This window comes from Silene latifolia, chromosome 2 (assembly GCF_048544455.1).
Source record: "Silene latifolia isolate original U9 population chromosome 2, ASM4854445v1, whole genome shotgun sequence".
Taxonomy (NCBI): domain Eukaryota; kingdom Viridiplantae; phylum Streptophyta; class Magnoliopsida; order Caryophyllales; family Caryophyllaceae; genus Silene; species Silene latifolia.
Window position 1 is genome coordinate 85,144,832 of NC_133527.1, and position 27,318 is coordinate 85,172,149.

At 33.5% G+C, this 27,318-nt stretch overlaps 1 protein-coding gene across 1 annotated transcript; it reads right to left on the bottom strand.

Annotated features, from left to right (window-relative positions):
- Window positions 1-1,014: 1,014 nt before the first annotated feature.
- Window positions 1,015-27,318, bottom strand: LOC141641032 (uncharacterized). Its single transcript, XM_074449710.1, has 3 exons — window positions 26,932-27,318; window positions 26,748-26,875; window positions 1,015-1,882 (listed from the first exon to the last, which is right to left on the bottom strand). The coding sequence occupies exons 1-3, from the start codon at window positions 27,316-27,318 to the stop codon at window positions 1,015-1,017; spliced, it is 1,383 nt and encodes a 460-aa protein (XP_074305811.1).

The following is a 27,318-nucleotide window of genomic DNA, read 5'->3' on the forward strand; positions in this document are numbered from 1 at the left end:
TATTTGTTGCGATGAATATTCTGGCTGGGGTACACACTTTAGTGTGTAGTCAGATGATTGGTGATGTGACGGTGTTGGAGATTGTGATAGTGTATCTGTTGTTGTTTATCTTATATTGTTTATGCAGTAACTGACCTCGTTTAAATGTTTTAAAAACTATGGTGATCCGTTCAAGGGTGGTGAGCAGTTGTCTAGCAGGTATACTATGGATGAACGCGGGATTAGCTGGGGATGGAGTTGCCACAAGTCTGATAATAGTCTTCCGCTCTATTGTCATAATACTTTTGTTACTTTAGTTGTAGTTTGGTTTTAGAACAGTTGTACTTTACTTTACAGTTGGTTTTGTTATGTAATCACTTAAACTTATCTATTAAAGTACGTTCTTTTATGGTCTATTTGATATACATTGCCTCGGGTAACCGAGATGGTAGCACTTCCATGCATTAGGTGGTCTTGGTAAGGCACCTTGGTGTATGGGGGTGTTACAAACACATCCATGCAAATGATAAAGAGATAAGGGGAAAGAGGAACCCCTTGTCCCAGCCCACATTTTCCAGAGAAAAAACCATGAACCTCTCCATTAATAAGCAAAGAATAATAGGGAGAAGTAACACAAACCATAATCCACTCAACAAAAAGAGGAGGAAACTTAAGATAGAGCAGACTTTGTTTAAGGAACCCCCAATTTACTAAGTCAAAAGCCTTCCTTATATCAACCTTGAGCAAGCACCTGGGAGTGATATAAGCACAACCATATTTAGAAACCAACTCATGAGCTAGCATTGTGTTGTCAAAAATGTCCATGTTAGCCACAAAAGTAGCTTGTGTAGGGCCAATGATGGAGTCTAAAACTTGGTGAAGCCTATTTTCTAGTATTTTACTCACCACCTTATAAAAAGTAGTGCAACAGGCAATAGGTCTAAAGTCTTTAACAGTGAGAGGGGTCTCTATCTTAGGAATGAGCACCAGCAGAGTAGAATTAGTAGATTTGGGCATATAACAAGTCTGGAAAAACTAAAAAACGGCAGTTTTAAAATCAAGCCCAACCAGATGCCAAGCATCTAAAAAGAAACCAGAAGAGTACCCATCAATTCCAGGGCTCTTGTGCCTATCAATAGACTTTAGAGCATCAATAATCTCATGCACCCTCACGTGCTGCACAAGGGGGTTGTAACAATCAGAGGGAATAGCGTCCTGCAGGAATACAGAGGTAAGAAGGGGCAGAACAAGAGAGGAAGTGCCGAAGAGGGTTTTATAATAGGAAATAAAGCCCTGGGAAACTTCTTTAAAACCAGTGCACAACTTCCCATTCTCATCCTGAATAATACCAATACTATTTCTAGCTCTCCTATCTGCTAGCCTGGAATAAAAAAATCTAGTGCTAACATCATTAAGCTGAAGATTCTGAACTTTAGCCCTTTGGTAAAGAACTTGCATTTCAGCTCTCTTCACCATCAGGTAATCCTTTAATAATGTTTTTTCCATAGCAATAAGGGTAAGGTCTATAGGGGAGCAGTTAAGCTGGTCTTGACATTGTTGAAGAGCTTGCTTACCTTCTGCCACCCTCGCAGAGAGATTGGTAAAAATAGAAGTATGAATTCTCCTTAAAGAACCTCTGAGCTTTTTAAGTTTCGGAAACAAAGTGGCAATATGATTTCCATAATAATGATTACTCCAGCCTTCCTTCACATTATCCTGAAATTGAGGGGAGAGAGCCCAACAATTCAAGTATTTAAAAGATGATTTCCTAGAGGTAGGCATATCAACAATATTACCAAGACAAGGAGAATGATCTGAAACCACAGCATTAAGATAAGCAATAGTAGAATGAATGTTGGTCAACCACTGAGGGGAGGCCAAGACCCTATCCAGCTTAGCCCATCTAAGGCCATCACCTTACTTGTGTAAGATTTATTAATATTTTATTAGACATTTCTAATAATTATATAAGTTTAGTTTAGTCATAAACTAATTAGATCTTATGCACGCATAACATTATTAAAACAAAGTAAGAAGAAATCGATCTATTTACAAGGGAGGACCGAATGGATATACTAATTTGGACACCTTTCAAATTAGTCTTCTCAAGAAAAATCCAAGTGCTCCAAGAAACCGTTAGATCCAATAGTAGAATCTACTCCTCAAAGATTTGTACCAAGGTAATCACTCTTAATACATATACTAATTTTGTTACTAGAAATTAGTATAAATGCCCTAAAATTAACAACTAATATTATAGTTTACTACTTCTAGTAATGATAGAATAATATTAGTGATTTTTTGAGTTTTTATTTCTTATTAGTTCTTCACAAGATCTAGAGAGAAAATTGGAAAAATTATCAATATAATTATTTGTAAGAATGAATAATTGTAGAGAACAATTCTCAATATGATGAGAGAGGAAAGGGATGCCGGTTCCATAGGGTGTATGGGGAGCACTGTAACACCCCCATTTATTTAGGAGCCTTTAGCAAGACATTCCCAATAAATAGGACTGTTACCATCTCGGTTGCCCGAGGTAAATGATACAAATTAAAACAAACCAAAGTACTTTAATAACTTTAACTGAAATAATGGTGTTATTACATTGTCAACCGATTAAATTTGAATCTTAACATTACAATATACTACGCAGCGGAAATAACATAAATAAAGTTGTATAAGTCAACTAAGTGGTCTAGACAGCAACTATGGTCCAAGTCGAGCTCACTTCCCAATGCTCCCAAGTCAGCTAATCTTTAGTACTGTCAAACCGCTCCCGATTCACGGGTCATCACAGGTGTTCACGAATACACGGTCAACCACGAGGTTGAGTAGGGATAAATAGAACAGTAAGGAAACACATTCAATAAACTTAAACCGTCTAGAACCATTAGAACCAAAGACCGTTAATTAACGGCTTTACCTCACGGACCGATTAACGGCAATCACGGACCAATTTAATGGCAATCACCGACCAATTTAATGGCATACTCGGACCAACTTAATGGCATATTCGGACCAACTTAATGGCATACACGGACCAACTTAATGGCAATTATTCTTAATTTATTCACGGAGCCCAAAGGCCAATATTTCTTATCTCTTTCCCGCATCAATAACAATAGAAATACTAATCACCACAGCATACAAAAATAACCATGCGAATTCCCAACTTCCAATAACACAATTATCAATTAAACACAAGATTGAGTAGGGGATCCCTACCGTTTAGCAAATCTTCACGAGCCAAATCAAGCAAGGGGTATTATAACGTTCCTCAACAAATCCGAGATCTACAATTATAGAATATATTAATTAGTAGCTAAATTAGCCATTTCATTATCAATAGGAACTACATTAATTAATTAATTATTTGACGATTTCATTAGCTGTGTATAAAAATTATCAAACATCATACTCCGTACTAGTGAATCCCTACCATGTGACACAAGACTTACCCCACTCACACCACTACGACCGACTCGTTCCACCACCAGGCCCGACACAACAACAATAGTAGTCTAAGACATCACGCATTCAGCCCCGAATCGACATCCCCATGACTACCTTGACACCACAATTCTTTGCGTATAAATAACCAAAGCTTATACTCTTCATCCACTAATTGCACTACTATATATTAAATAATTCTCAACTTAATCAATCAACCAACAACCATATCACGCACTACCACCCTAACTCACGTAAACCTCACTATGTAATCACCCACACAAACACGTCAACCAAAACAGAGTATGATCAGCTGCTGTCCCGCTCCTCTATCAACCTTATCACGGCTCCCAAAAAGACATAAGATCATCATCTATCTTATCCCAATCGACACTCTAGCAAATAACAATGAAATACCCATGACCCGATTCCGAATCGAGCTCGAAACGTGCCCAAATTGTGCCCGAAACAGGGCTGTTCCAGACAAAGCATACACCTCGATATTTAATGACGTAAAAAGAATATTAAACGCCATATATTCATATTAAGAAGTCCCAAAAGTTTATGACTGAAAGAAGCAACAACGAGGTTGTACGATGATGCAAAACGTTGTCGAAAACTGATGCGAAACAGGGATACACGGCCTGTAGAAAACAGCCCGTTCGACTCGAGTCCAAGACGACTCCATGACTGACTATTATTGACCCATAATAACCCTATACTCATCTCGAATAACTAGCAAGATTAGCCAAGGACTATACTATATAAAACGACATGATAAAGCATATAGACTACAAAACGTATTAAAGGTAACGCAGGAGTGTGTACCTTCGTTGATAACGACGAAGGAATAACGATGAAGGAAATCAAGGCGATCTGGTTAACAACGGCGTATATGCCGATTACTCTCTTTCGTTTCCTTGTGACTTCCGCCTCTCTCTTTCCTTTTTTTTTGGTGTCTTTATTTTTGTTCTTGTTTTTATGTGAGAGCACAATACGGTGAATAGGTTATAGCTTAATGTATGTATATGGGGTGAGACACACGCTTCCTTTAATATTATTATTATTTTATATTAGTATTATTATTACCATAATAATATGTAGTATAATATAACTACTAATTAGTTATTAGCCCGTTCCATTAGTATATCATACAATTTCCAAGTGACTCTATTAAAACGTTTATTAAAAAAACTAACTAATGTCTTTAAGTCCTAAAAGTACGAGGTATTACAGTCTACCCTCCTTAAAAAGAACTTCGTCCCGAAGTTCACCTATACTACTCAAAACTGAGGCCATACATGCCAATAGAAATGCTATCACTACTAACTCATATTATGAAGACAATCGCACATGTTACTTAATTGTATAACATATAAAGCATAGATAACCAATTGTATAAAACCACTTAATAGAAAGAAACTTCAGTAGTATCACATGCCCCCTAAAATTAAACTTCGTTCCGAAATTTCCTAAAAAATACTTTATTTAAATGTTACGAGTATCTTAAATGCCCACAAACATATTAGTCCTCTAAATCCATTCAATAACTAGTTAGTCTTCTTTTCGTTCCCTTGCACCGTACTAGCTTCTCTAGCTGACTTCCCACCATTGCTCTGGTCACCTCCATTGCCTTGATTCATGTTGCTCTCAATACTTGGTAATGGGGTTTGATAGCTCCTTTGGTTATCCCCTCCATCGCCACTTCTCTTCGCACTCCTACACTCATACGCTCGATGACCTCTTTTCCCACACCCAAAACATGTCACTAAATACCCCTCACAACTTCTGCCCGGGTGGTTATTTCCACACTTGGTACAATGATACACTCACTGACTCACACTATGACTTCGAGTATCGTTAGATCGCTCTCCACCACTAAGATTAATTCCCCCTGTCGAATATTGTTTAGGTTGAGTATTGACTTGCTTTTTACTACTCCCCTGCCCTTCGCCAACAATTTCACTTTTTCTTTTCTCCCCCTTCTCCTTATTTTCCTCTTTTAACATATCAGCAATCCTCTCTGCATGGCCAGCTCGTTGATAAACATCATCCATGCTACTTGCCTGACCAGCTGCAAGCCTCTTCTTAATAGTGGTTATTAATCCCTTTTCAAATCTGAGTGCCAACATCTCATCACTAAAATTCAAATCAGCTACATATTCTGACAATTTCATAAACCTGTTATAATAAGTCTCTACTGTCATCTCCTCAGTCATCTTGAAAGAATCAAATTCAGCTCTCATCTTACTTCTAATATGTTCTGGTATAAATACAGCTCTCATAGTCTCCTTAAAACCCTTCCAAGAGATAAAAGGTTCATCACTCTCCCTCCAAGCTTCCCTTAAGACCTCCTTACTACGATTCCACCACAAACCCGCTTTTCCCCTCAAATAGTAAGCAGCTTGATCTACTTGCAACTCCGTAGGACATCCTAGCAACTCAAAAAGGTTATCAAACTCCCTATGCCAATCCCCAAGTAAAGATGGTTCTCCTAATCCGTCATATTTTGTCGGGTTGTGTCTTGCAATGCTAGCACTCATCTTTGCTGGATCCTGAACTGACCCCTTAGCCTTTAATGCCGCAGTCAGAGCCTCGTTCCTAGCTATCAAATGATCAATCTCCTCTTGGGACTAGGTAGAGGGTGTAGGTGTAGATCTCTTTGGAGGCATGGTTCTATAAAAGTAAAACGAAACAACATAAGTTTCTACCCGAGAAAAGATGGCTTAACATTTTTAAATATTATATACTTACTAAGATAAGGTGCGGTCAATTCTATCCTTTTTATTACCCCTTATTAGGTCCTCCCATGATCAGTCCTACCCCTCAACTTGAAAGAAATGTAGATCTATATACATACATATTCATATATGTGATTTTATTTAATTTGTCATAAAATTAAATATGGATTTTATGCATGCAAACATTAATTAAAGAGATGGAAAAATCTATATCTCACCATGTGATTTTCGGATTTATGGGCACAAGTGAGTCCTCCTACTCACTTGTTCTTGAGCTTTCCTTTAATGGATGAACATACAAAAATCCCAAAGTAGAGATTCTCCAATTAGTAGCACCCAAGACAATCCCTTAATCCCACAAACTAACATGCACTAGATGTTTATATTGTGGTTTACCTTAAATTTGATTACTAATACTCATATATTACTTTGATAATTTTAGTAATCTTATATGAACAATTTAGATTAAATCTCATCTTTTTGATGAAGATAAAAGAGAGAGAAGAGAGGATACATGAACATTTTGCATGTGTATTGAATGGTAGTGTGTTAGAAAAAGAAAAGAACCAACTCACATCCATTTAGATGGAGTCACACGGTTTTAGGGAGCCTAAATGGCATCATTTCATTTTCTTTTACTCTTTTCAAAAATAGTAGGTGTGTAAGATGTGTAAGACTAGTAGTAGGTAGGCATCATTATGTTTATTTTATCAAATAAAATAAAACAACCAAAACCCACTAACACACCCTCCATTTTTCGGTCCATGTACTTAAAATGGACTACCATTTTATTTTGTCAATTTGTCATTTGTCACACAATATGTCACATGTAGTAGAATACATGTTATTAATTAATTTAATGCATATTTATCACATAAATATCATTTCATGAATTAATTAAATTTCATACAACAAATTGACTAGTGATACTTGATCACATAAATAAAATGGGTCATATAGTTATAATTCACAACTTCTTGTAATTATAATTAACCATTCATTCTTATCTTTATTGTTTCTCAAACAATAAATAATTTTAGCAACAAAGCATTTTATTACTAAAATAAATCTTATTTAATCCCATTATAATAAGATATCAATTTTCTCTCTCACAAATCAAATTGTTCAATTTTAAGGAATTAATTAATCAGATCGGTATACAACTAATTAACCTTTTCAATTAAGGGAATCGTCCTTTAGGTGTGACCTCAAGGGATCAACTGATCACCACCGTCGCACGACAATAATGTCAAACTCTAGCCAGCCAATCATTACCGATATGTGTGGACCAGTTGACTATATATGTAATGTATCATCCCTTCCGTATTCTTGAAATGAGATTTAATAATGATATTTAAATCATATGATCGCACTATTGTTGAGGACACATTTCCCAACAATCTCCCACTTGTCCTCGACAAGTGTGCGTCACCAATTCTCTTGTCCTATTACTATCTCCCACTCAATGCAAGGTGTCTTTCGGGTCGTACTTGCAAGTGATCATATCGAGAGTGGTTTCCTCGATCTGGAGAATAACTGATTGACCGGAATTTATCCACCATGGATACCTTCCGAGCGTGGCCACGCATTTCCAGTTCATTACTCCTCGAGTGGCCCTGAGATATTGTTTTAACCCTGACAAGGGGATGGACAATTCCTATCGCACTCATTCCCTTCGACTAGCCACAGTCATCATAACCCAAAATATGCCCATTTGACCCCATTTACGAAGGTCGTAGTAACACAAATCAAAGTTAATCTGAAACTGTGCCATCTTAGGTGAATAGTCTTTAGTCAAAAGAATCGACTCATTAGAATACTATAGTAGCTCTCGCCACGACCAGGCTTTATAAATTTGCCGAACTCTATAAGCGGTCACTTTGCCCGACAAAGTGTTCCTAACGATCGCCTATGTGATCGACTAGTCATCTCACATGACCGTATGGCACTTGAACTTGCCATCAATCGCATCACACTCTAGTCACTTCGAGACGTCACCTCATACAAGTGACTATGGGCAAATACAATGCTAATCCGTGTTCACTTTAACGGGGTTCAATTGTCTCTACAACCCGTTTGGATGTAACAAAGTATAAAAGAAGAGTTTTAGAGTAAAACTCAAACGACAAATGCGATTATCACATATGAATAGTCAATGCTTGATTACTACTTCATATTCTATAATCTAATTTGATCTTTTATGTAGTTATTCATCTCAATTCAGTTGAAATGGCATGACTCATCATGTTTAGCCTTTGAGAAGGCTTCGGTTAGTAGGTTTTATCAACTTCTTGTACCTTACTCAACCTTACTACATATTCATTTTCCTTTGTAATGTATACATTTGCATCACAAAACTTTCCGAGTACGTGTCGAGATCCAATCAAGACATAGGCCCTCTTAGCCTAAGAATAGCTCCCACTTGTTTTCTCGGTGTGCGGGACTCATCCTCTTGCACATCTCATGATTGCAAGTGTACTCAATTTCCGTTATAAATATCTCTCATTGTTCTTTATTGCCTAGAACGATTCTAGAAAATCTACTTCTTAATTAATATTGCCACAATGGTATCTTAACCATCCTGATGTGTTTTGATTATGGTTTTGTCGGAAACCATGCGCAATCTCAATTGTCAATTGTCACTTGTGTAACACCCTTACACAAAATTGCATCATAAACACTTTGCTTTACTTCCTTAATGCTTCTGCAAGCACTTAAGGGTAATCTTTACATACCAGGTAAAGATTACTTAAATTCGATTTTGAAAACAATTCATCATACTCAAAGTATATGAAGTGTTATACATCATTACTCATTTAATTGATCTGGCAAAATGGAAGCAAATGAAATCAATCAAATATGTTCAATTTAATTGAACTAGTCATGAATCTTATCAACATAAGACTTCTTCTTGACGCTAATATCATGTGGATTTATCTTCATAGATCCGGATATTAAAGATGTATTATAATACTCAAAAAGTCTTAAATCATTCTCAATGATCAATATGTCATCCACATATCGGACTAATTAAAATTTCCGTAACTCCCACTAAACTCCATGTATAAACACAACTTCTTGACTTATCGAGAAATGTTTTATCACATGAATAAAATGTTGATTACAACTCATTGATGTCCTACTTAAGACCCTCTCTTAAGTTTCACATTATCTTGGGATTGCAAGAATCTACAAAACTCAAGACATGTATTGAATACATCACTTCTAATTGAAGAAGTGGGTTTTAGATTCACTCACTATGTATTTCATAATAATGAAACACAATCCCTAAGAAGATCCAAATAGACTTAAGCATTTCAATTGGTGTAAAAACCCTTTGCAACCAATCAACCTTGAAATCTCACTTTATTAGTGCAAAACCCTTTGCAACTAATCAAGCCTTGAAATCTCTCTTTATTACTGCAAAACCCTTTGCAACTAATCAAGCCTTTTTATTTCGGATTTTCATGGCTCTAAGCCTTAGTATTGAGTTGTGACTTAAACACTCTTATGTAAGTCATTTGTTGATTACCTTCTAGAAGTAATCAACTTGAATCAAACAATTTCTTTTGTAAGTTATAAGCTCTTTACTTTCTTAAAAGTAGCATGAATTCATCATCTTTAACAAGTGACGAATTTAACCTCCTAGGTTTTAAAGAAACAACGTCTCACACAAAACGTCTCATGTAGTCAAGAAAGTCCAGTTTCTTGCGACATAACATCTTTGTGGTTCTTGAGACATAACATCTTTGTGGCTCTTGAATAATTTCTCCCACTCTGTCTTCTAGAAATAAATTTGTATTTTAGAAAGACAGCTTCACGAGCCGCAAACCCGTCGTACTCGTGTTAATTGAAGAGGAAAAAGAGCATTTGTTTCTTTGTGAAAACTTACAACCATGGTACCCTTACCATTTCATATCTCATATGATTCGATTTAGTGGAAAAATAATTTAGACAAAAATGATAAAATCCCCAAAAGGATCAAGTAACTCAAAGTAACTTGATTGAAATCCAAACCATATCGAATAGCGTTTGATTTCTTATCTAATCACACATTATTCCATAATGCGTGCTAGGAGAGATTAACTTGTGATACTATATCACATTTCCTTTGCTTATATCAAAGTCTTCACTTTGATAATCCCATCACGACTAAATCGTGATTCCTTGAACTCTTTGAAATTCTTCAAAGATTTCTCTATTTACCTTATTAAGTGAACATATTATCGTCAACTTAAATCGTTGGTAAAAGAAAATGATCAACCTATTTTGGATCGATGATTTGCAAACTCGATCTCCTTTTCAACCAAAAGGCACGAGACATCTTGCTTTGAATACAAGATACGCATACACCATTAACAATCTAATGGTTTCAAGAGTACTCGATAACTCTTTGCGTTCATCATTCCAAAATTTAAGGTTTAATCTTGGGTTACCAATTTGAGTCTTACATCATCTTCATGATATATCATTCTAGTTTGGTTTAGAATATAATCACCTTGATGATGGGCTAGCCATACATCAAATCATGGTGTAAAGGGTCACAAAGGTGAAAACCTCTTTTGCATCTTAACAAGTTTATATTCTTATTTAGAGTTTATGCACTTAATAGTCATAATTAAGTACAACTTTAAATCCAAAAACTAGATTGAGTACACAATTACTCTGTCTCTCGATATCATTGTTGCTAGTCGTCATATTCTAATCATCCTATGTATCAAGTACAATGATGAAAACCTCCATTGGTTTCTAATATAGACGAAGTAGTACTAGCAAAATTTTATGTTTAATCAAATAAACATCTTTAAAGAAGAAGGTCCCATTAGATGTCCCACAACTAACTTGTTGATTCTTCAATAATTTGGGGTAGTTTCCTTTCTCGTGTCCAACATTTTAAGACAATGGAAACTTTATCGGTCGGGATTGATAGGTTTAGTATCGTTATTCTCAACAACTTTACCTTTAACATTACCTTGTATCAATTCCATTATAATCTTTACTTCTTGAACCTCGTCCTCATCTTAACGGTTTAAGAGAATGCTCCCACTCATTTCAATGAGTCTTTGCTTTGAGAAGCAAAATTGAATTCATGAAGAACACTCTTCATTTGTTCGTTTTAGTCTTAAAAACTTTCATTGAAGTGGTTGCGTTATTTTGGTCAATTACGAGTTCTTGACAAAACTAATTACCAAAACAATTTTATCGCTTCGATGTACTTAATGCATTTAAGTACATGAAAAACAATCCATTGCAAGTAGATGTGTTAGTCAAGAATCAAAAACCTGTTTGATAATGAATAACTTTAATCTATACTCTTTACAGAGATCCTTAGCAATGGTTCATTTGAGGTTTTAGAAGCAAACTCATATTTGTCTTTAGTTACGATATTTTAATGGAGATTTGAATCAAAAATCGAAATGATATCGTATATGAATTGTGGTAAAGAAATAGAACAATAATAACAACGGAATAGTGGAAAACTTAACATTTATCGTTTTATTAATACTTGTAAACAAGTATAGCATTTACATAGTGACCTCTACCCAACTATGATAAATGATTCCAAGACCCAAATTCATATCGACTTAGGCACGGTATGGCCGATGAAACCCTTATCAATATAACTCGGTGGATTAACGCTTTAATCGATTCTACTTTTAGAACTCTTGGTCGATAAAATTACTTTAATAATTATCTATAGCCCTGAACACATGCAACTACGGTCGCGAATACTTCCGTTGAGCTCAATCCAAATTTCGAATAAATGTGTCCATGATCCAAATCCACATCAACTTGGGCACGGTATGGCCGATGAAACCCTCATCAACATGAACTCGGTGGATTGACATTTATCACCCACTTCCCCTACGTAACAAGGTTTGTACCCCGGTAGGGCCGAGTGCACTCCCTCACGAAATAGGTTTTCATGGTTTCTACTATTTGGTAAGGCTATGTCTCAATTAATTGTTTTAGCGAGAGGTCATGTCAATTTATTATCTATCACGTTTTAAGTGAACTAAAGCGGTGAACTACGATAATTCTAATTGACACGGTCGATAAACTCGATAAAATGACAATGCATGTTTTAGTTATGGCGATTTAGCGATGCATGTGACATAAAATAAAATGCAAGCATAAAGATAAATAAATCCTAGTATGGCCTTTCCTAAAATAGAAAAACTCTTTAACTATTACAAATTCGGAAACCAACTCCATTGGTCCCTTGAACTTCGGTTGAGGCACGCATCTCGAGGTAACACCGTCTTTATGTATCGCCATTCTTGAAGAAATCCGTCTTAGGAACTCCGGAATGAATAAAATTACATAATAAATTACATAATTTCCTATTATACATTTGTAACTAAAATAAAATCAATCTATTAAATTACAAAACGGTGATACGAGATCACATTAAAAATTACAACCGAATCGATATTCCCATACATTTCGGGAAATATCAATTAAAATCTAAGGCCATACTAAGTAAAATTACATAATTCAAAATTACATAAATTAAAATTATGACAATCATAAAGAAAAATGCAGCATTATAATATGTATGAACATGCTCAATTTTTATGCTAAATCGCCTTTTAATTAGCCAATATCGTATATTACTCGGTTTTTTTACGGATTTGCGTGATTTCAACATTTTATAATCACAAAAATGCACAAACTCATATTTATGCATAAGTTAATTACCCTAACCTCTTAGGACTCAAAATATAGTCTCCACTAGTAATTTGACCATAATTAACTTTTATTTACAAAATTGTTCATAAATGGACAAAAATTTACAAAAATAAGCTATTAAACTTCAAATAAATCCAAAAATTTCAAATAAATTCAAAATTTGAAATTTAAATTCATGAACATTCTGGAAAAATTCCATGACACTCATAATGTTCAAAATCTTAGGTTAAAAATTTCAAATTTTTCCTAAAAACAATGTTGCGGTTTATCGATATTTAATAAAATAATCATAAAAACATGTAAAATTATTTTCATTAACTTTTCAATTTTAGATCTGAAAAATATAATAAAATGCAACATTAGACGTTTTTCCTAAGTCATAGGTTATGTTTTATTAATTTTCAACTAATAATGTCACTATTTATGCCATTTTTCTTCAAAAATTCATAAATCATGCTAAAAGACTTCTTTATAGCCAATTATTTTACACACATCTTGTAAAATTGCATGTGACAACATATTAATTTGCTATGACCAGATTCGAAATTTAACTCATATTAACCTATTTTTCTCTTAAATCCGAATTTAATGACGAAAAATCCATTTTTCGAGCATAACAAGTCCAAAAATTATGAAAATTTACAGGTTATCTCAAAATAATATATGTGACAACATATCCAAAAACCAAGTGAAAATTCGAAGTATAGCTAATTTTCGACCAAAAATGACATTTTTACTCATAAAATCACATTTAAATGTCATTATTATTAAATATGAACAATAAAAATCCGAAAAATTAACCAAAATATCCTAAAACACTTTAGGACCAGAAATATTAACATGCATGTAATTATTTCGTGATATATCATAATAACACAAATTTTACAAGTTTTATTTGTTATTCATATAACTCGGAAAAACTTTTAACCAATTTGCATGCAAACAACCGCGGCTCATGATACCGATTGAAAGAAATGTAGATCTATATACATACATATTCATATATGTGATTTTATTTAATTTGTCATAAAATTAAATATGGATTTTATGCATGCAAACATTAATTAAAGAGATGGAAAAATCTATATCTCACCATGTGATTTTCGGATTTATGGGCACAAGTGAGTCCTCCTACTCACTTGTTCTTGAGCTTTCCTTTAATGGATGAACATACAAAAATCCCAAAGTAGAGATTCTCCAATTAGTAGCACCCAAGACAATCCCTTAATCCCACAAACTAACATGCACTAGATGTTTATATTGTGGTTTACCTTAAATTTGATTACTAATACTCATATATTACTTTGATAATTTTAGTAATCTTATATGAACAATTTAGATTAAATCTCATCTTTTTGATGAAGATAAAAGAGAGAGAAGAGAGGATACATGAACATTTTGCATGTGTATTGAATGGTAGTGTGTTAGAAAAAGAAAAGAACCAACTCACATCCATTTAGATGGAGTCACACGGTTTTAGGGAGCCTAAATGGCATCATTTCATTTTCTTTTACTCTTTTCAAAAATAGTAGGTGTGTAAGATGTGTAAGACTAGTAGTAGGTAGGCATCATTATGTTTATTTTATCAAATAAAATAAAACAACCAAAACCCACTAACACACCCTCCATTTTTCGGTCCATGTACTTAAAATGGACTACCATTTTATTTTGTCAATTTGTCATTTGTCACACAATATGTCACATGTAGTAGAATACATGTTATTAATTAATTTAATGCATATTTATCACATAAATATCATTTCATGAATTAATTAAATTTCATACAACAAATTGACTAGTGATACTTGATCACATAAATAAAATGGGTCATATAGTTATAATTCACAACTTCTTGTAATTATAATTAACCATTCATTCTTATCTTTATTGTTTCTCAAACAATAAATAATTTTAGCAACAAAGCATTTTATTACTAAAATAAATCTTATTTAATCCCATTATAATAAGATATCAATTTTCTCTCTCACAAATCAAATTGTTCAATTTTAAGGAATTAATTAATCTGTATCGGTATACAACTAATTAACCTTTTCAATTAAGGGAATCGTCCTTTAGGTGTGACCTCAAGGGATCAACTGATCACCACCGTCGCACGACAGTAATGTCAAACTCTAGCCAGCCAATCATTACCGATATGTGTGGACCAGTTGACTATATATGTAATGTATCATCCCTTCCGTATTCTTGAAATGAGATTTAATAATGATATTTAAATCATATGATCGCACTATTGTTGAGGACACATTTCCCAACACAACTATCACAGGTTAAGGACTTATAAGACATTTATATTAATCTTTTGGAAAGACTCGCGTTTTCGGCAATCAAAGTCAAGCTGTAATTTTCAAAATTCACCATTAATTAACCATTATATTCCACGTTGAGTTTTTATACTTTCCAGAGAATATAAAGAGTTTTAAAAGCATAAGAAAAAGAATTAAGTCCAAAACTCGAATAATTAATTTATAAAGATTTTTACAATTCAGTGGGTCGAAACAAAAACTGATCAGCAAAACGTCAAATTTTTAGGTTAACTTGTAAAAATCACTATTAATTGTCAAACATTCAGCTTGCAACGTGGCCTATCAAATTGAAAACATATTTTAGTCTTTTAAACAATGGAGTTAGAATTAGGTAAAAACATTAAGTACAAATTAAATGAGAAATTTTACAAAATCGTTTGTCGAAAACGTTACTGTACATGAACATTCTGACCACTGCTCACTAAAATATTTATTTCTCCCAAACAGTAAAAGTTTTTAAGATTAGACCAACGACACTGGAAAACTAACTCACTGAGTTAACATTCATAAAAATTTCAACCTTAGACAATTAATAGAGGTCAAATTGCAACTAAATCAAGTAGGGGTAAAATCTGATAAATAAGGTCAAGTTTCCATATCCCATTTTACTAACTCATAAATTCTTATTATCACTCTCCTAAACTTGTATTAACACATCTTGGTCATCAAACTTTCATAGTATCCCTATCACAAATTCAATTATCCAACAACATTGTAAATAACATGGTTTCGGGATTCACATAACCGCATATCGCTAGACATGATACTACTATAATCAAATAATGAATACAAATTCAACAATTATTTTCATGCTCATGATCTTTATAATTCAACATCACATCATTATTTTATCCATCCCATTCTCCTTAAAATCAAGGTTACGCCCCGTAACCTTGGTCATCAACAATACACATCCAATCAATGAAAACAATACACCTCCAAGTCACAATGAATCCTAAGAAATACTCAACATTCATTTTAATTTACCCCACTCTTAATTATATCTCGAGGTCACCGGTTCAAAACTGGAAGGGTCGGGGTTCGGAGTGAGGGTACCTTCTCATCCTAAGCCAAAAGGGCTCCTACCAGTTTCTACCCGGGTTCATTTTATTAGACACATCCTATATTCATTATTATATTCATTGGTTAGGCCTGAGGATCGTTTTTCTCTGATACCACTTTGTAACACCCCCATTTATTTAGGAGCCTTTAGCAAGACATTCCCAATAAATAGGACTGTTACCATCTCGGTTGCCCGAGGTAAATGATACAAATTAAAACAAACCAAAGTACTTTAATAACTTTAACTGAAATAATGGTGTTATTACATTGTCAACCGATTAAATTTGAATCTTAGCATTACAATATACTACGCAGCGGAAATAACATAAATAAAGTTGTATAAGTCAACTAAGTGGTCTAGACAGCAACTATGGTCCATGTCGAGCTCACTTCCCAATGCTCCCAAGTCAGCTAATCTTTAGTACCTGTCAAAACTGCTCCCCAGTTACGGTTCATCACAGGTGTTCACAAAAACACGGTCAACCTCGAGGTTGAGTAGGAATAAATAAAACAGTAAGGAAACACATTCAATAAACTTAAACCGTCTAGAACCATTAGAACCAAAGACCGTTAATTAACGGCTTTACCTCACGGACCGATTAACGGCAATCACAGACCAACTTAATGGCAATCACAGACCAATATAATGGCATACTCGGGCCAACTTAATGGCATATTCGGACCAACTTAATGGCATACACGGACCAACTTAATGGCAATTATTCTTAATTTATTCACGGAGCCCAAAGGCCAATATTGCTTATCTCTTTCCCGCATCAATAACAATAGAAATACTAATCACCACAGCATACAATAATAACCATGCGAATTCCCAACTTCCAATAACACAATTATCAATTAAACACAAGATTGAGTAAGGGATCCCTACCGTTTAGAAAATCTTCACGAGCCAAATCAAGCAAGGGGTATTATAACGTTCCTCAACAAATCCGAGATCTACAATTATAGCATATATTAATTAGTAGCTAAATTAGCCATTTCATTATCAATAGGAACTACATTAATCAATTAATTATTTGACGATTTCATTAGCTGTGTATAAAAATTATCAAACATCATACCCCATACTAGTGAAGCCCTACCATGTGACACACGACTTACCCCACTCACACCACTACGACCGACTCGTTCCACCACCAGGCCCGACACAACAACAATAGTAGTCTAAGACATCACGCATTCAGCCCCGAATCGACATCCCCATGACTACCTTGACACCACAATTCTTTGCGTATAAATAACCAAACCTTATACTCTTCATCCACTAATTGCACTACTATATATTAAATAATTCCCAACTTAATCAATCAACCAACAACCATATCACGCACTACCACCCTAACTCACGTAAACCTCACTATGTAATCACCCACACAAACACGTCAACCAAAACAGAGTATGATCAGCTGCTGTCCCGCTCCTCTATCAACCTTATCACGGCTCCCAAAAAGACATAAGATCATCATCTATCTTATCCCAATCGACACTCTAGCAAATAACAATGAAATACCCATGATCCGATTCCGAATCGAGCTCGAAACGTGCCCAAATTGTGCCCGAAACAGGGCTGTTCCAAACAAAGCATAAACCTCGATATTTAATGACGTAAAAATAATATTAAACGCCATATATTCATATTAAGAAGTCCCAAAAGTTTATGACTGAAATAAGCAACAACGAGGTTGTACGATGATGCAAAACGTTGCCGAAAACTGATTCGAAACAGGGATACACGGCCTGTAGAAAACAGCCCGTTCGACTCGAGTCCAAGACGACTCCATGACTGACTATTATTGACCCATAATGACCCTATACTCATCTCTAATAACTCGCAAGATTAGCCAAGGACTATACTATATAAAACGACATGATAAAGCATATAGACTACAAAACGTATTAAAGGTAACGCATGAGTGTGTACCTTCGTTGATAACGACGAAGGAATAACGATGAAGGAAATCAAGGCGATCTGGTTAACAACGGCGTATATGCCGATTACTCTTTTTTTTGGTGTCTTTATTTTTGTTCTTGTTTTTATGTGAGAGCACAATACGGGGAATAGGTTATAGCTTAATGTATGTATATGGGGTGAGACACACGCTTCCTTTAATATTATTATTATTTTATATTAGTATTATTATTACCATAATAATATGTAGTATAATATAACTACTAATTAGTTATTAGCCCGGTCCATTAGTATATCATACAATTTCCAAGTGACTCTATTAAAACGTTTATTAAAATAACTAACTAATGTCTTTAAGTCCTAAAAGTACGAGGTATTACAAGCACACTCTCTTTTTAAGACACCCTTTTTCTCTTATCTAAGTATAGGGTACGGTGTTGTTCTTGTTTTATGCAAAAAGGCACATCATTATGTCCTTAAGCATGCTAATAAAATAATTGATAAAACAACACCCACTATCACACCCTTTGTTTCGATTTTACCTCATAATAGGTGACCTCCATTTTAACTTTGTCAATTTTCAATTTGTGTAGTGTGACATATTAGACATGTTACTTAATAATGCATTTTTAACTTATTAAAAATCATTATATATAAACAAAATAAATCACATACAAAATTAACTAGTAATTCACAATTACAAGTACTTAAAATGGGTCATAGAATTATAAATCACAACAACTTGTATTTATAATAAACCATTCATTCTTATTTTAATTGTTTCATAAACAATAAATAAACCTAAGTAATAAAACAATTTAATTACTTAGTACGAATCTTATTAATCGAATTACAATAAGATACGTATTCTTACTCACAAAATCATGTGTTCAATTTTAAGGAATTAATTAACTTGTATCAACATAGAATTAATTAATTAATCAATTAAGAGTGTTACCCTAGAGGTATTATCTTAAGGGATCAACTGATCACCACCGTCATATGACAGTAATGTCAAACTCTAGTCAGCCAATCATTACCGATTAATGTGGATCAGTTGATAATAAAATATTACTTTCCCCTATGCATTCTTATTATGAGATTTAAACATATGATCGCATTATTGTCGAGGACACATACTCCAACAGTCTCCCACTTGTCCGCGACAAGTGTGCGTCACCAATTCTCTTGTCCTATTACTATCTCCAACTCAATGCAAGGTGTCTTGCAGGTCGTACTTGCATTTGACCATATCATGAGTGGTTTCCTCGATCTGGAGAATAACTGTCTGACCGGAATTATCTACCATAGATACCTTCCGAGCGTGGCCACGCATTTCAGTTCATTACTCCTCTAGTGGCCTTGAGATATAAGATAACCCTGACAGGGATCGACAATTCCTATTGTACTCTTCCCTTCGAATAGCCACAACTCATCATGACCCAAAACATGCCCATTTCACCCCAATTACGAAGGTCATAGAACATAAATCAAAGTCACTCTGAACCTGTGCCATCTTAGGCGAACAATCTTTAGTTAAAGAATTGACTCATAAGAATACTATAGTAGCTCTCGCCATGACCAGGCTATAAAAATTTCCAAAACTCTATAAGCGGTCATTACCCAACAGAGTGTCCCATACAGTCTGCCTATGTGATCGACTAGTCATCTCCCATGACTCTATGGCACTTGAACTTGCCATCAATCGCATCACACTCTAGTTACTTCGAGACGTCACCTCATATAAGAAACTAGGGGCCAATAATATGTTAATCCAGTTCACTTTAATGGGTTTCAACGTTGTCCTTACAACCCATTTGGATATAACAAAGTAATAGAAGAGTTTTTAATAAAACTCAAACGATGAATGCATTATCACATATGTAAAATTGATACCATATCAATTACTATATAATCTACAATCTGTACTTAATATTGTAAATAACTATACATCTCAACTCAATTGAAATGGCATGACTTATCATGCTTAGCCTATTAAAAGGCCTTGGTTAGCAAGTTTTAGCAACACTTTGCACTTTCCCTAACCTTATTATATACTATTTCCCATTGTATAATCTTTATTATAACAACCTTTTGAGTACATGTCCAGATCCAATCTAGAGATAGGTTCCTTAGCCTTGGAATAACTCCGACTGTCCTCACAGTGTGTAGGGATAGGACCTACGGTTATTGGAACGAACTACCATGGTTCTTCCAATTCACAAAACCGAATCCTGATATCATCCCTTCCTTCTTGCATATCTCGTTATTGCAAGTGTACTCAATTTCCGTTGTTAATCCCTCAGTGTTCTACTACCTAGAACGTTTCTAGCAGATCTGCTCCTTAAATAATATAGCCAAGATGGTTCTCTAACCATCCTTATGTGTTTAGAACATGGTTTTTGTGTAACTCCTTACACATGAATCCATCTCACATCTAAATGCTTAGGTTCATATCTTTAGTACTTTCTGAGTACTAACTAATGAACTTTCTGGCTATACAGAGACTTTTCTCAAAAAATTGATTTGTAACTTTTCGTCATACTCCAAGTATGCGAAATTTAAGAATGGTGATACATCTAAGCGTAATGAATTACTCCCGCAGCGGAAGCAGGTGGATTCAATTTCTACATGTTCAATACCTTTGAACATGACTAGACTCTTATTAATATAAGAATATTCATTTAACGCTAATATCCACTCAGAACTATCCTTATAGGTCTGGATACCTTAGAGATGTATTATTCTTCTCCTAAGTCTTTCATCATTCACAATTATCAATATGTCCCTTACATATAAGACTAATAACACCACATTACTCCCACTAAACTCCATGTATAAACCGAACTACTCGACAATTCGAGAAATGTTTATCACATGATCAAAACATACAATTCAACTCTTTGACATCTACTTAAGACTTCCTCTTAAGTTCGCATCCTAATTTAGGATAGTTGCAATTTACAAAATTCATGCAAGATGATTTTATAATCCAACTATATCAAATCATATCCGAATACAATGAAGCATTGTTATTGTGTGGAAAACCCTTGCCACCAACCAACCAAGCTAAATAAACATTTTCATATTTATTCTTGCTTCGGAATTTTGCGAAGTTGAAACTAGATAAAGCATCATAATAAGTTACAAGTTTGTTACTTTCTAAAATAACATGACTCATGTCCACTTAGATTTCAAAGAAATATTTACTGTTTTTGACAAAGAAGGAACATCTTCCTACGTCTTATTCTCAGTTTGTGGCTCTTGAACATTTTCTCCCACTCTGTCTATAAGAAATAATCCTCTTTTCTCTAATAGACAACATCACGAGCCACAAACCTTTTGTTCTCGTGATCATGTAGGAAGAGAGACCACATGTTCACTATCGAAAAAGCTATAATTTAGGTACCATGCCTAACCATATCTCATATGAAATGTACATAATTGCTTTAATTATGTTTTGAGTTAGTGGAATAAATAAATACTGGACAAATTGTGATGGAAACTACTTCCAAATTTATAGTAAAGATTCAATCATATCGTATAGGATTCTTTGTCACTTTCTAATATTATGAAGGTGAACATGTGATACCATATCACACTCCTTTTGGTGCATAAAAGTCTTCACTTTATTGTTCCCTATTTTAACAAAGTACCAATACTTTGGTTTTAATATCTAGGTTTTGATACTTTTAAACATTCATTTGAACTTATTCAAAGAATTTCTCTTCTTACCTCATTAAGTGGATACCAAGTATCTACCTAGTTCGCTGGTAAAAGAGATGAAGAAGTAATAACCCTTTTTTATTGAAATTGTATTCGACCATACACTTCAAAGTGTAAATAGGGTGAATATCTTGCTTTATTCATAATTCTTTTCTGGAAAGAAGTCATGAATTAATCTTGCTTTGAATACAAGATTCGCACACATACCAAGAGATTCCCAATCAGATGGTTTGGGACACTAGTCAAAACTAGTCTTCTAAATGCAATTTCAATCGAGAATCGAGAAATAATTGGGGTCACCAATTTGAGTCTTATACAATGAATAAAATATAACACTTATATGTCTATGGATGAAATGGCAACTATATACCCTAGTTCCATTCATGTAAATCTCTGAATTTATTCTTGCTAGTCGTCGTACGATAATTTAATGCTAGGATTCTAAGGATTAAAAAACCTTCGGATTCTGTTATGAACACATCCTCTTCTAAATACCCATTTAGAAAGGTGGTTTTTGACATCCTTTTGCCATATTTCATAATCATGAAATGTGGTATTTTCTAACATTGTTCACAAGTTTGTATCAAATACTCATGACGTGATAATTCGCAAGAAGGCTATGTCAATGTCATACATATTCAAGAAGGAATAAGTTGGTGTCACACGACCAACTTCCTTGATCTTTACTTATTGGGGATTTGTCTCTATTTTAGTGTCCAACACTTTCTCTTTCGAGCCTAGTTGTATCCTTAAAAATTAAGATAGATACTTTACTTCTTATTGCTCCTACTCACTTCAAGAATTTCTACTTGATGAAGACTTATCTTCATATAAATTCCTAGTTAATCCTTTACAAGGATGAACTCTAGAGTGGTATTTGGTTAATAAAAATTTCTAACAAATTAATTTACTAATTTTATATTGTCATGTGCTTAACAACTTAAATGCTATGATGACGAGTGTTTAGATTGAGCAATAAGACTTTTGAACCATGGATGCATAGAAGATATTATCAAAACATATTTTGATCAAGTACTACTTCTATTCATATTCTTCACAGAGAATATACGTATGTAAGGAATTTTTAAGACGTTAATCTTATAGTTGTATAAGACGATTCCTATCGAGTTCTATGGAATAGAACGATTCCTATGGATCTAGTCCACAACCTATGATACAGTTCATTTTAGAACAAGATTCTATTTATCGTAAGTAATAGTGGTTTAGCGGAGACTCGTGTTACAATTGGATTGATATCATATATGTTTAGGAGCGATAATAAAGAACATAAAACAATAAAATAGTGGCAAAAACAAACATTCATCGTTATATATAAAAACATTTAAGAATGTTTTAGCATTTATATAGTGACCTCTACCCAACTATTATAAATGATCCCGAGATCCAAATTCATATTAATTCAGGCACGGTGAGCCGATATATCCCTAATCAATATAACTCGGTGGATTAACTATTTAATCGATTCTACTTCTAGAACTCTCGGTCGATAAAATTACTTTAATATTTATCTTAAGCCCGGAACACATGCGGCTACGGTCGCGAATACTTCCGTTGAGCTCAATCCAAATTTCGATGTAGTAGCAATTTATCACCCACTTACCCAACGTAACAAGTTTAGCAACCCGGTGAGCCGAGCCTACTTCCTTATGAAATTGGGGCTCATTGTTCTACTATTTGGTAAGGCTAATTCTAAATTATTATTTAGTGAGAGGTCTTGTCAATTTATTATCTATCTCGTTCTAAGTGAACTAAAGCGGTAAACTACGATAATTATAATTGACACGGTCGATGACTCGATAAAATAATATGCATGTGTTGTTATAACGATTTGGCTATGCATGCAAACATATAAAACAAATGCGAAGCAAAGCAATAAAATCCTAGGATTGCCTTCCTAAAATAGTAAATCTAATAAACTATTTAAAAATTCAGAAACAAACTCCTTTGGTCCCTTGAACTTCATTTGGCACGCACTTCAAGGCAACATCGTCTTTCTCGGAACGCCTTTCGAAATGGCATCGTCTTCAAGGATCTCCGGAATAAATAAATTACATAGCTTTTCTACTTTATACATTATAAAAAGAAAAACAAAATAAAAATAAAAGTGATACGAGATCACATTAATTACAATCGAATCGTTATCCTCATTCATTTCGGGAAATATCAATTAAAAACTAAGGCCATGCTAAGTACAAATTACATAATTAAAAATTATATAAAATAAAATATGACAATCATACTAAAAATGCAGCATTAATATATGTATGAAACATGCCATGTGATATGCCAAATCGCCCTATTTAAGTTAATATCGTATATTTGGTCCGGTTTTATGGATTATTGTGACAATTAACCTTTTAAAATCACACAATATTACATAAATCAAATGTATGTCCAAGTTAATTACCTCAACCTTCTTAGGACTCAAAAATTTAGTCTTCACTAAATAGTTGACAATAATTCAACTTGATATTTTATAATTGCTCTTTAAACACTATTATTCATAATAATAAGGAAATAATTCCCAAAAAGTCATAAAAATTCGAAAATTTCAAAATCATAGTTTTGTATATTCTGGAAAATTCCCAACATTCCAAAATTTTAATAAAAATTTGCCCTTAGATTATTTTAATTTATTTCACGAATAAATCGTATAAAACATAATTTTAACCCTTTAATTCCAAATTAAACATAAAATTATGTGATGAATCAAAATTAAAATTTTGAATATTCTACATAAGTTTCTAAAATCTGGAAATGACAAATGTTTAAGCCCAAAATTGAATTTTTATATTAATGACTATTAAAGTTGCTATTTATCAATTTATATCACATAAAAATTAATAACCATTTAAATCATATGAAATTTAACATGCAACTTTAGATATGGTGTTCATATCATATATACAACATTGGGAAAAATGTTTATGCCATAAAATTCATCTTAGCTATTTTTGCTAAAATAGCCACTATTTATGTGAATTTTACATCTAAAAATCATAAATCAAACAAAATAAAACCATTTTATCTCAAAATTTACATACATTGTTTAAATATTACATGTGACAACAAACTAAAATTTTATGGATAGAAACGAAGTCTAACTAATTTTAACCAAAATACCTCTATTTAATGCATTTTTATCATGTAAAAATCATAAATCATGCAATATAAAACCATTTTACACGAAATTTTACATACAAAGTGTAAAATATGCATGTGAGGTTTTGTCAAAATTTCAACGTCATAATCATAGTCTAACTAAGTTTAGCATTTTAAGTGACATTTTATTCAATAAAATGTAATAAAAATACTTAAAATCATATTAAAGAGCAATAAAATACCATAAATCAACAAAATGACCTAAAATCAATTTAGGACTAGAATGCCATTCATGCAAAAAATTTCGTGGCCTTTATCATCATAAATCACAAAATACAAGTTTAATATGTTAACATTTTAACTCGGAAAAACAAAACCGATTATGCATGCAACAACTCTTGCTCTGATACCAATTGTAAGATTCATTAATATTTTATTAGACATTTCTAATAACTATATAAATTTAGTTTAGTCATAAACTAATTAGATCATATGCATGCGTAACATTATTAAAACAAAGTAAGAAGAAATCGATCTACTTACAAGGGAGGACCGAATGGATATACTAATTTGGACACCTTCCAAATTAGTCTTCTCAAGAAAAATCCAAGTGCTCCAAGAAACCGTTAGATCCAATAGTAGAATCTACTCCTCAAGGATTTGTACCAAGATAATCACACTTAATAAATATACTAATTTTGTTACTAGAAATTAGTATACATGCCCTAAAATTAACAACTAATATTATAGTTTACTACTTTTTGTAATGATAGAATAATATTAGTGATTTTTTGAGTTTTTCTTTCTTATTAGTTCTTCACAAGATCTAGAGAGAAAATTGGAAAAATTATCAATATAATTATTTGTAAGAATGAATAATTGTAGAGAACAATTCTCAATATGATGAGAGAGGAAAGGGGTGTCGGTTCCATAGGGTGTATGGGGAGCATACTCTCTTTTTAAGACATCCTTTTTCTCTTATCTAAGTATAGGGTAGGGTGTTGTTCTTGTTTTATGCAAAAGGCACATAATTATGTCCTTAAGCATGCGAATAAAATAATTGATAAAACAACACCCACTATCACACCCTTTGTTTTGGTTTTACCTCATAATAGGTGACCTCCATTTTAACTTTGTTAATTGTCAATTTGTGTAGAGTGACATATTGGACATGTTACTAGACACGTTACTTAATAATGCAATTTTAACTTATTAAAAATCATTATATATAAACAAAATAAATCACATACAAAATTAACTAGTAATTCACAATTACAAGTACTTAAAATGGGTCATAGAATTATAAATCACAACAACTTGTATTTATAATAAACCATTCATTCTTATTTTAAATGTTTCATAAACAATAAAAAAACCTAAGTAATAAAACAATTTAATTACTTAGTACGAATCTTATTTAATCGAATTACAATAAGATACGTATTCTTACTCACAAAATCACGTGTTCAATTTTAAGGAATTCATTAACTTGTATCAACATAGAATTAATTAATTAATCAATTAAGAGTGTTACCCTACAGGTATGATCTTAAGGGATCAACTGATCACCACCGTCATACGACAGTAATGTCAAACTCTAGTCAGCCAATCATTACCGATTAATGTGGATCAGTTGGTAATAAAATATTACTTTCCCTTATGCATTCTTATTATGAGATTTAAACATATGATCGCATTATTGTCGAGGACACATACTCCAACAGCTTGTAATTCCAAGTAAAGTGACAGCGAGTAGAAGGGTGGTCAACCAGACTACAAGCATCAAGACAATTTTTAAATTCATTACTATCAGCTAGCTGCACATCAGAGCTGCCCAATCTTTCCTTCATGTTCAACACCACATTAAAAAATCCCCTAAACAGAGCCAAGGCTGGGAGACCTGGGAAGAAATGTTGTTGAGCTGCTTCCAGAGCTCCCTTCTATCCAGTCTTGCATTAAAAGCATACACAAAGGTCACTTCAATAAACTTTTGAGAAGCTGTATAAAGTAACAAGCAATGCATATGCTGAGCATACTTGTGCAAGACAGTAAGAGAAAGAATATTAGGCTTCCAAAAGATCCATATCCATCCATTATAATGACTATCATTATTATGAACTAAATTATAACCAGAGAAATTCGTACTAACATCCTTAATGGCTTTGTGCTTCACATGTGTTTCAATCAAAGCACCACAATCCACCTTATTTACCAGCAAGAAATGTTGAGCTTCTTGTTGTTTTAGGGGGTCATTAAGACCCCTAATGTTCCAAGCTGTGATGATCAT

Excerpts from the sequence above, each read along its gene's own strand:
- LOC141641032 (XM_074449710.1), bottom strand. The coding sequence starts at position 27,318 with ATGATCATCACAGCTTGGAACATTAGGGGTCTTAATGACCCCCTAAAA. Across the intron at positions 26,876-26,931 it reads TCAACAACATTTCTTCCCAG|GAAAGATTGGGCAGCTCTGA; the intron begins GTCTCCCAGCCT and ends TTGAACATGAAG. Across the intron at positions 1,883-26,747 it reads TGGAATTACAAGCTGTTGGA|ATGGGCTAAGCTGGATAGGG; the intron begins GTATGTGTCCTC and ends TGATGGCCTTAG.